The sequence below is a fragment of the Coturnix japonica genome, chromosome 2 (assembly GCF_054131305.1).
Source record: "Coturnix japonica strain WE chromosome 2, WE-NBRP24, whole genome shotgun sequence".
Lineage (NCBI taxonomy): Eukaryota > Metazoa > Chordata > Aves > Galliformes > Phasianidae > Coturnix > Coturnix japonica.
Genome location: NC_140664.1, coordinates 137706504 through 137718033, shown reverse-complemented (window position 1 = coordinate 137718033; position 11530 = coordinate 137706504). Strand labels below are relative to the sequence as shown.

Genomic DNA, 11530 nt, shown 5'->3' with positions numbered 1-11530 from the left:
CCAGACAAGGGCAATGAAGCTGGTGAAGGGTCTGGAGCTCAAGTCTAATGAGAAGCAGCCGAGGAAGTTGGGATTGCTCAGGCTGAAGAAGAGGAGACCTGAAAGGAGGTTGAGCTCTTCTTGCAGACAGGTAGTGATAGGATGAGAGGGAATGGCCTTAAATTGCTCCTGGGAAGGTTCAGGTCAGATATTAGGAAGAATTTCTTCTCAGAAGGGGAGGTGAAATATTGGAACAGGCTGCCCAGGGTGGATTCAGCATCCAGGATTTCAAGTGTAGAGGTCACAGTGAGTGAAGTGGTCTCAAGTGGTCACAGACCCCGGTTGATGGTTGGAGTTGACTGGTCTTCCCAACCTTAACGACTCTGAGATTCTAGAGGAGCTGTACACACAGGGACATACCCTGCCTTGTTACAGAATTTAGCACATAACAGATTAATGATTTGCTTATATTTCTATCACACTGTGACAGTCATTAACAAATTCTGCTTACTGCCTGGATAGCAGATGGCTCCACCTACTCGTGCCAGAGATGGAAACGATCCGAAAGCTTCAGGGCAGGACGGGGAGTGAGCTCAATAATCCTTTAGGAAGTATGTTAACAGTTCAGGTATTGAGTGATTTATGGCTCACAGGAAGTCCCTAGGGAAAGGGAAGCAGAAATAAACAGAACCACAGGGAGCATTTGGATGCTTTGAGGTTACAAACATCCCTGTGGGCTGTCTGAGGATAGATGAGTCCTCAAATCAACGCTCCTTTTCCCAAAAGCAAGTCCTAGGACAAAGGTTTTGCTCGAGACACAGATTTCAACCCTGTGTCCTGGGAGTTGGTCAGAGACTGAAGAGAGAACAGTCTACTGGAGCTGAGTCGGAGCTATATGGGTGGCTAGAATCTGGTTTTGTTTTCTTTCCAAGCCCCCATCACTGTGAAGCTATTAATGATAATGCTACCAGACTGATAGCAATAAATGTGCCCTCTCTTTATTTCTACCTAATGCCCATGATCTGTGCAAGAGCGGTTTCAAAAGATCTGCCTCTCCATTTCTATAGGCACAGCAGTCCCTACAACAAGCTTCCAGGGCCAATCCTGCACTGGTCTCTTGGCATAACCACAAAGGGCACAAGACTGCAAGCAGCCTTTGTGGGCTTGCTGAGTAGTTGCTAATACACGGTGCCAAATGGGACAGCCATCACCAAAGGCAGGCATTGGTGGTAATCTGCCCTCCAAAACCCCTCTGGATCCCCATAAGTGCCCAGCACTGTAATGCTTGCTGTGAGGTGGACAGGAGCTTCCTTCCAGCCATACACAGATCTTTGACATCTTGGCATGCAATGTGTGGGCAAACATCAGGCATCACGGACGTGGTGTGGATTTTGATCAGCAGCCTGAAGCTGACAGATCCTGTTGTTTCTCACTTATCCCCATTGACTTCCCTTCAGCCCTCCACGCTCCTCACTCAAATGCCGGCATGTGTGCTTTTTAATTAAGCACCTTTTCAATGTTGAAGTTTGCTTAATGGATAACTGCCTGTTGGCTTTTCACTTTCAACTTCTTGTTTGCTCAGCAGTGAGGCATTTCATAATTAAAGCGAGTTTTCAGTTGTTCCTGTATGCAGTATTTATACTTCAGGAAAAAATAAATACCAAAGAAATGGCTTTGCTTGACTGAACGGCTGAAGGAAACACTTACAGTGCTCATCTGTTCTTCTACAGCATCTCGAGCTTTAAATTGAGCTCTAGACATTCCTGGCTCTTTTATCCAGCATCTTGTGCTGTTCGCTGTGACCCTTGTGAACAGCTCTGAGTCAGTTCTCTCGGTGTCAACACTTCACATCCATTCACACGAGGTGAGAATCCATGCAGAGCAGCTACAGAGTGAGATGGAAAATAGGTGATCACCAGTTTATCTCACACAAGTATTTTGAGCACCACCACCTCGACAGAAATGCCCCACAAAACAGTACCAGGAACAATCTTCATTTATAACATAAAAATACAAACAAATTGTTCGGCAATACGAAGGAAGCTGAGGAAACTCGCTTTCAAATCCTTGTTTTGGGAAGGAATTCCTATGGACCTGCTATAGTTCACTTAATTTCTCAGCAGCTTTGTTTCTCAGCATCCAGACTTCACATGAGGTGAATAATACCCTTCACAGAATCACAGAATTATCAAGGTTGGAAAAGACCTAGAAGATCATCTAGCCCAACCATTACCCTTCTACATTACAATGGCATTTGGATAATTTACAACGCAAGTTTTTAATAAGCTCGTACTGTGTTCACTCTGGGATGGCCTGACAGCCCCAAACTCAAAGATAAATAAACTATGACTCGCTATGATTTTCACTCAGAGTAGTTTTGTGCTCACACACACAAAATAGCCCCAAACTCAAGATTATAAACTGAGTCGCTATGATTTTCACTCAAGAGTACGTTTTGTGCTCACACACACGCACACACACAAAATAGCCCCAAACTCAAACTACGCCTCGCTATGATTTTCACTCAGAGTGGGTTTTGCACTCACACACACAAAATAGATGTTATGTGAAGGAGAACATATTTATACAGGGGGTACATGAGGGAAAGCCACTCTCCTCACTGAGGAGCGGCGCGACCGTTGTAAAGGCGGGAAGGCTCGTGGGGCAGGAAGCGGGCGGGGCGATGAAGCCGAGGGGGCGGGGCGCGCAGGCGCAGCGGGGCGGGGCCTGGCGGGGCGGGGCGGGCCAGTCAGCGGCCGGGTAATGGCGCTCGGGGCCGGCGGCGCCTCCTCACGGGGGGTGGGAGAACGAGGGGGCGGGGGGCGCGGCGTGGAGCGGGGACAAAGCGTGAGAGCTGCCAGGTAAGGCCGTGCTGCCTGCTCGGGGTGGGAGATGAGCGGGTGGGTCAGCGCTGGGAGGGCCCCGTCCCCCTCCTCCCCCATGCGGTGTTGTTCTCAGAGTGGGGGTCTTTGCCCCCCTTTTTACCCCCCCTCTAAGTGGTAGGGATGGACGGGGTGGGAGGGGAGAGAAAGAAAGGGGGGGGATGGGGGGAGAGACGGAGAGAGAAACGGAGGGAGATTGGGGGGAGGGAGGGGTGGGGGGGGTGTCCTACTTTTGAGTGAAAAGAAAGGAAAAAAAAAACATATATTAAAAAAAAATAGGTTCTAAAAGCGGTGCGCCCAAGGGGGGGTTCTGCTGAGGGGGCTGAGCTCTTCTCCTTGTGTCTATGGGCAGGTGCTGAGCCGGGCGCCTCGGGAGCCGCGCGGCCATGGGCGTGCAGGACCGACCGCAGTGCTACTTCGACATCGAGATCAACCGAGAGCCAGGTACGGCATCGCCGAGAGGGGAAAACGGAGCTGAACGGCTCCCAACTAGTGCTATCCCTATGGGAAGCCGAGTGGGGCTTTAATCCTGCTCTTACCGCTTGACCCCTCGCTGCTGTCTTCGTTTCTTTCTTCTTTTTTTTATCTCTGTATCCGTTTTTGGAGCAGGATTCAGGCGGTCCTTGTTAGTTGTGGAGTGTTTGCTTGCTGCTTTTCTTTCTCGAAGAAAGAGAAAGCTTTGGTACGCTTTCACTTTCATTCTCTACTTCAGTGTCTCTTTGAAAGGCTTTGAAATAAGAGTTTGTCTCCAAGTTGCAGATGTATTCAAATACAACTGTAAGCCCTTTGACTTCCATTTTCACTTCAGCTGAAATTGAAAGGAGATTCAGTGCTAACTCCAGCGGCTGATAAGGTCTATCTGTAAATCTTTTGCTGGTACATCTCCTATTTGAGGTTCTCTGCCATCTCAGGATACGTTTTTGAACAGAGAAATATTAATGTAAAAGGGATTTTAATGTGTTCCCTCGGTTTAATTTCAGATTTACTACGGAATCAGACAATTAAAAATGCTGTAGGGCAGATGAGTTCCTGGCTTAGGGGAGGTAGTTTGATGAGATTTGATATATGAAGAGAATTCATTCTTTATCTCGTTCGCTTTTAATCTTTGGAAGGGATTTTAGGTTTGACTTCTGTGAGAAACCCCCTGTGCTGTTTTCTCTGCCTTAACACACATGTTCCTGCTTCCATTTCCCAATACATTACTCCTTCCCCAGCCCTACACATCACAAATGGAAGCCACTTACCTTGTTTTCTCTCATACCTGTTTGGATTTGATATCTGATAATGCTGCCAGAGAGGTGTTCGCATTCCTGGTGGTGCACAGATTCGGTTACCTGGGGTAGGTGCAGGGCTCTGCTTGTTGCTGCTGGTGTCTGCTTTCTCTTTACAGTGTCGTGAATCTCATGGCTGTACCTCAGGTTCAGAGCCCTGCTGTTTTTATTGCACTGATTGGTGACTTGTATTTTTGCAGGGAAAACAAGCCCATTTATCAAATAATTAATGTAGGACCAGAGTGTAGTGTGCTTGTACTACTGCGTGCTGATATCTGTTCATTAGTTTACCATGCAATCATGCCTTGGCTTTTAAAGTTAGTTTTAAAAAGCCTGAATATAACCCTGTTGGCTGTAAGAGGACCTTCAGAAGCTGCATCAAGTGTGAATGATGAGGCAGTGCTTCCAGACCACACAAAGCACAGACTGAGAGATGTACTGTCCTGCTGATACCACCAAGATGCTAATTTTAACTTTTAAACTGCCGTCAGTCCCCAAATCAATGTTTTGCTTATCAGACCTGACTTATAAGAAGCCTATTTGCTTGTTTATTAAATGCAGGGAGGAAGATCTGGACAACAGGGCAGTGCTGAGTTTTCTTGCTATCCTCATTTAAAGCATTGCCCCCTTTTCTCAAAGGAAACTGAAGTGGTACCTACAGAAAAGGCAGAGAATAAGAGGATGTGCCTCTAGCACAACAGGAGACATCTCCTCACCCGCAGGACTCCAAACTGTGTCATGTTAAAGTCATTTTAAAGTGTTGATTGCTTGGAGTCTAAGAACGTTCCTCACACAGCTGCCAGCTCAGAGCTTCCCCTGCAGAGATTCACTTACCCAGGGGTTGTGTGGATACCTGTAGCAATTAAAAGCAGGAGTGCAGCTCGCAGATGAGATGAAAAGGAGCAGCAGAAGGTGATGTGTGTGTGAGTATGTGAGAGGAAAGGACCGCGGAGTGTAAATTAGTTTCGCTGCTTAATTATATCTGTTACAAAGTACAGGGCTCAATACTGCAGCACCGATTGTGCTTCCAGGAAACTGCATCACAGCTTTTGTGCTTCTCTGCTGGTTCATTTTAAGCTCCAGAATGTTGGAATAAAACTTGTGTGTCTGCTTGTTTGTGCCTCTTGCTGTGCTGCAAACTGCTTTCTATCAGCATTTTTTCAGTGTAATTTGATATTTGGGCTACTTTGAACAAGTTGCCATTGAAGTGGTTTTTTTAATGAGTGATTTTGCCTTCTTTTTTTTTCTTTTCCCTCTAAAGTAAATGGAGATTAAATCAAGAGTAAGAGTTTATTTAGATGCAGGCAGCAGCTCTCCCTTGTTTTGCGTCCCCGCACCGATGGATTTGGGCACGGCTGGTGTGCAGAATTAAACTACATGCAGTAAGCCAAGAATCTGGGGATGGCAGCAGATGCCTCTTGTAAATAATGCTGGCTTTGCTCCGATGGAAAAAGAACACCTGGAACAGCAACAGCAGTGTGTTGTTGCTGGGATGTCACACGTAATGTTCATGTGGTCCCATGATGTTTTCTCATTTCTCCCCACCCCTGCTCCTGACTCTGTCCATCAGAAGGAATATTACACTTAGTTTTGCTTTGTTTCGTTCCTGCTCACGACAGAATTTTCTTTAATGTCATCTCTTTTCAGGTGTCTTCCATTGTTGCTTACCCCCTTGTTCACTAGGAATGCTTTCGTTTTTGTTCTTCAGGTGTGTCCCTGCCTTTATCAGCCTGCTCATAGAATCATTGAATGGCCTGGCTTGCACAGGCCCACAGTGCTCATCCATTCCAACCCCCTGCTGTGTGCAGGGTCACCAACCAGCAGCCCAGGCTGCCCAGAGCCACATCCAGCCTGTCCTTGAATGCCTGCAGGGATGGGGCATCCACAGCCTCCTTGGGCAACCTGTGCCAGTGCGTCACTACCCTCTGGGGGAAAAACTTCCTCCTGAGATCCAACCTAAACCTCCCCATCTCAGTTTCAAACCATTCCCCCTCGTCCTATCACTGCCCACCCTTGTAAACAGCCATTTTCCCTCCAGTTTATACTCCCTTCGAGTATCTGAAGGATGAAAATGATCACTTATCTTAAATACTTATCCATTGACTTCCCCCAGCTGAGATGCTTTACCTGTTTTGGCAACCAACTCTGGAGACAAACACATAACACATTTTCCAGAGGCCAAAGGTCTCAGATTAATCTGCACAGTGATTTAGATAACACCTCACTGAAATGAATGCATTTCTATCTTACATTGTTTAAACTTATACATAGATTTGTGAATCATAAGTCTTAAATAACATAAAGCATTGCTTTAAAGCAGAAGCACATCTACAGATTTGGGAAAAGCAAAAGTTTCCTGTGAAAAAAAGGAATTTTTGCCTGTATTTAAAACATCACTCACGAGAATGGATGTTTCCTGAACCTATAGAAATCCTGACACATCAATGCTCTGTTGGTGCTCCCTCACCCTGTCTTGCATTCATTGCAAGCAAAGGCTCCCCTCGCCAGCTCTGCTGGTTCACTCCTGGCACCACCCCCTGTTGTGGCGTTCCATCATCTCCACAAGAGCAAACACTGAGCACTGCTCACAACAAGGATGTACTGCCTTCAGTTTCACAGGGAAATGCAAGTGAGAAATGACACTGCGGCTTCTCCTAACAGCAAAGACTCATCCGTTTGGTGTTCCATTTAATAACTTAATTTGTTCTTGGCTGCAAGATAAATATTGAGTATCGTTTCATTCTGCCCTGTTCTGTAAAATGAGAAGATGTCGATTTTGAGAACCAGCTCCCCCCAGAAGCTATTGATGCTCCACAGCCTTTATGCCCCTCCAGTAAGTGCTCCCCATATAATACATCCTCTTGACTCACAGATCACACCGACCTGGACTGCCCAAAGGTTTGCAGCCAAAACTTCAATCTGCTTTCCATTGAAAACCTGCAACTTTTTGCCTTCAAAGGACTACAGGCCCCCTAAGGCCTCACTGGTCCTACTAATGCAGATAGACTATTATGGTGACCCCATAAAGCAGAGACTATTTAACACAAGTTTAGACCAGAGAGAGAGCTGTGCTAAAGGAAGAAAGGTTGAGGGAACTGGGCTTGTTCAGCTTGGAGAAGGCTGCAGGGAGACCTCATTGTGGCTGTCCAGTGCTTGAAGGGAGTGTGGGATGGCTGTTTGTGAGGGTGGGCAGTGATAGGACAAAGGGAAATGGCATATACTGAGACAGGGAGATTTAGGTTGGATCTCAGGAGGAAGTTTTTCCCCCAGAGGGTGGTGACACACTGGAACAGGTTGCCCAAGGAGGCTGTGGATGCCCCATCCCTGCAGCCATTCAAGGCCAGGCTGGATGTGGCTCTGGGCAGCCTGGGCTGCTGGTTGGTGACCCTGCACACAGCAGGGGGTTGGAATGGGATGAGCACTGTGGGCCTTTGCAAGCCAGGCCGTCCTATAATGATTCCATGATTTTAATAAACTTTGCTAACAGGAGTCTGTGTTAGGAACATCCATGCTGTAACATACTGTGAATCTTTGTTTCGATCAAATATAGAACTACTGCTTTCGTAGTTGAAGAATTAAGGGTTCAAAACCAAAACTGAAGGTAGATTTCATCTTGCACTCAGTAAAACGGAGCTTTGAAATTGGCTTAGTTTTGGTCATTATGCTGTTTGGTTTCTGTACTTGCTGTAGCCTCATTAGCTACGCGTAAAGCTTTATGAAATGGAGCTTTGAAACATGTTAAAATTTCTCTGTGCATCATTTTCTGTATTTAATTAATGGAGCAGAAATACTTTTTATCATTTATTCCAATTTCTTCTCAAAAATATCTATTTATCAAAGTACTGATTTATGATCAGCAAGAAGTGTGAAATCAGCGTAACTATTCTATTCAGCTTCTATGTTTTCAAGGTTCATAGATTTTAAGCTGACTTTGAACATATATATTTTTGGTGTGTTAAATGAACAGCAGTAACTTCATGCATCTAATCGGGCTGTCAGCATGTTGGATCTTTGGCTCATGCACTCAGCTGTTTGGCAGCAGCAGATCTCACCTCTCAGTGACAGTATCAGCTAAAACACAGGTAGTGGCCCAGCAGATGGATGCACAGTGTGTGGTTGTTGTATTTATAAGCACGCTGCAGCATTTTATATAACGGGATGTAAGGAGGTGAGCAGCACTTTGGGTGATGGGGAGGGGGAGATTGGCTTATTTTTAACATGGAATCTGTAGTCTTCTGATGCCAGGTGTGCAGTTTGTGGGAGTTGAAAGGCATGATGCATTAGCAGATCTTACTGACAAGACACTGGAAGGCGCTGTTGAAGTCATGGTTCCCTGGAGGTGTTGAAGCCAGGTTGGATGGGGCCCTGGGCAGCCTGGGCTGGTATGAAATGGGGAGGTTGGTGGCCCTGCCTGTGGTGGGGGGTGTTGGAGCTTCGTGATCCTTGAGCTCCCTTCCAACCCAGGCCATCTGAGTTAGGAATGTCTGTGTGTCCATATACCTTGTTGTCCTCAGGCAGCAGACATGAGGCTCTTCCAGGAGTCCCAAGTGGTGTGTGCTGCTTGCAGTGCTGTGTATATGGGACAGGAGCCCACCATGGGATGGCTGCTGTGCAGTGCCTGGGGGCCAGAGGCTCTTCTGGAGCCCTGAGGTGGGAATGCCCCTTCTTATCCCACAGCTGTTAGCTGTGGTCCATCAGCAGCTCTGCTCTTAGTACAGCGATGGGTTTTCCTTCCAATGAAAGACATTATGTGTTATTTCACATAGGCAGTGCAGGAGGAAACGTGTGCCTGGCTCTGAGCACTTTGTCATCTCTTAGTTCAGCACTTTTGCAAACAGAGCAATGGGATTTCTGCTGTTCTGAACTGCCGTGCTTGCAATGCAAATTGACAACTTCTTTGCCATTTCTTCGTTCTTTGAAGGCTGTCTCTCCCCTTGTGCTTAAGGTTTTTCTTCCTAACAAATCCTCTGAGAATATTTGTACTGCTGTTAAGGAAATAGTCTTTTCAACAGCTGAAGGCAGCTTGGATTTCTAGCTGAGATACAAAAAGCAGGTGGTCCCTGTGTTGTTTTTCATTTCCCGTGATCCAAAAATACTGACAATTGTATGTATTTTGACAAGGCCTTAAAATCAAATATCATTCCTTAGGAGCCTCAGAATAATTCGTGGTGCCAAAATAATTAACAGAGTACGTTTTAAATTCCCTTTTACTTTAAGGGAAGGGGAAGAAGTAATTCCTCAATAGTTCAATGATTACATAGAAGTCTTACCAGTGTGCACCACTAGAGGGTGGTGCGCATTAATAGATTCTGGCTGGCTTTCCTGTAATGCTGCCCTGCCATGTGGCATTTAACCCTTAATTTATACTTCATTTCACAATACAGAGACAGGAACTGCATAAATCACAGAGTTATTGTTAAGGATTTCACGCATCTGACTGTATTTATGTTTTGACTGTGGAAATAAGAGTCCCAGAAATGGAAATCTCAAGAAATAGGAAATGTAAAACAGTTCTAAAATAGGGTTTTTTTTTCTTAATTCTTCAGTGTTTTAATCAGTTCCCAAGGTGCACAGCCTGAATGCTACCTGTGGTGTGGGAGTAGCTGTACTGAGAGTGGGGGATTGCTCTGTTTAAACTATACAGAGAGGCAGCAATGTTTGATTCATAGTATTTAACAACTGAAGTATTAGTCCTGAAATTGCTAATGCTGTCCCACGTGTCTTTCACTTTCCTTATTACACTTTCTATTTAAACTAAAGGATTTTTAGGCCAAGGGTTCCACTACACTTACAGTCCATAACAAAGTATAGAACTAAGGTGCAGTTATGCAGATTTATTCATATGCTGTTTTTCTTCTATCACCATAAAGAACTGTAAAACTTTTTGTTTTCTTTTAATCTTCCAGTTGGTCGAATTATGTTTCAGCTCTTCTCAGATATATGTCCAAAGACTTGCAAAAACTTCCTGTGCTTGTGCTCGGGTAAGTAGCATCCTTTTATTTAATAACTTGAATGTTTCTTACAACTGTTTCTTTAAACAAGCATAAGCTGTAGCTAATAAGTTTTGTATGGTTGTTTCTTTTCCTGATGAGGACAAAGCTGAGTCTCAGTCGTGCTCAGGAGCATTTAGCAGCACTGGGAGTAGTGTGGAGTTCTGTAATGGTTACTGACTTGGAGCAGCTACAGAATTCCAGAGTGCAAGGTTGTCACTTAGTGGAACAAAACATTATTGTCCCTTCCTCATTTGGGCTTCGTTAAAGAAAATAGATACAACTAAAGCAATGGAGGAATTATTGACCACCCATGTTACACACAGAGGAAAGATGAGCAGGACTCATCAGGAGAGACATCAGGTGTTGATGTCACTGCACAGTGCCATAGTGACACTTCACTTGGCTCCATGTAAGATTTTGATTTCTTGTTATACAATAAAAGCATGTTTTGGGTGCATGACAGTACAGCAGGGATCAAAGGAATCTATTAAACCTTAGTAGTAAACTTCCTCCAGCAAAATTAAGCGTGTAGAGGGAACATTATTCTTTGGAAGTCCTAGGGTTGAGTGGTGGGAGAAAGGAGAGCAAGGATCTCTAAAATCAAAGACAGCACAAGCAGAAGAATTTCTGGGTAGAATCCAGCATTCTTGGACCAATTTATTTTTCTTTTAAGCAAGAATTAATTTTTTTCATGAGATTTTTAATGATTGGAATAGTGAGAGTAGTGAGAGCTCAGTGGCTTTTTGATCCATGGTGCTCCTTGGTGGTTTTTGCAACTGCAAGTTAGAAATCAGTCTTGATTATGTTATTGCAGGAATGGCTGTGTTACTTATGTAAAGAATTAATTCACTGAATTAATTCACTGTGTCTTGGTCTTGTCCTGTGTACCTTAAACTGCACCAATTAAGGCTCTTTTAAAGTTAGCCAGTAGGCTGGCTGGAGTAATGTCTGATCCTCATGCTCTGTAGCTCGTGTTTTAATTCCTTTCAGTGGCTCTGCTTGGTTAAAGTTAGCTGGAAATCACGAGGTGTGAAACAAACAAGTACTTAGCAGGAAAAAGAACCATAAAAAGATTTTCCAGCTTTGTTTTGCATACCTATTTAAACTCTGCTCTGCAACTGACCATGTTTCATTGAAGTTTCCAGATAGAATCTGTCTTTTAGTTGGGAGAACACAGAGAGAGCCTGAAGACTTGAGTTCTGTCTGCTCTTCAGATCACATTCACAGATATAAAAGCTCTTACAAACGCTGGATTCATTCTTGCAATTTGTGTGCTGCTGTGTATTCACGGGATGGAGCCATGATTTGATAGATATCTTTTAAAAATATGTAATATATAAATATATGGTAATTAAATTGTGAGAGAGAAGAATGCACATAGAATGCACTGGAACATCCTTATTTT

At 44.7% G+C, this 11530-nt stretch overlaps 1 protein-coding gene across 8 annotated transcripts in view; it reads left to right on the top strand.

Annotated features, from left to right (window-relative positions):
* The first annotated feature begins 2721 nt into the window (after positions 1 to 2721).
* The window catches only part of NKTR (natural killer cell triggering receptor), a 37436-nt gene continuing 28627 nt past the window's right edge, over positions 2722 to 11530 (top strand). For 6 of the 8 annotated variants that reach the window (XM_085539150.1, XM_015853023.2, XM_015853020.2 and 3 more), the window contains exons 1-3: positions 2722 to 2840; positions 3214 to 3305; positions 10039 to 10113. In XM_085539150.1, the coding sequence (XP_085395276.1) occupies positions 3248 to 3305; positions 10039 to 10113 (133 nt within the window). In that variant the 5' untranslated portion in view covers positions 2722 to 2840; positions 3214 to 3247. Of the gene's footprint in view, positions 2880 to 3213; positions 3306 to 10038; positions 10114 to 11530 lie in introns of all 8 variants that reach the window. The other 2 variants (XM_085539151.1, XM_085539149.1) reach the window with 1 other exon arrangement.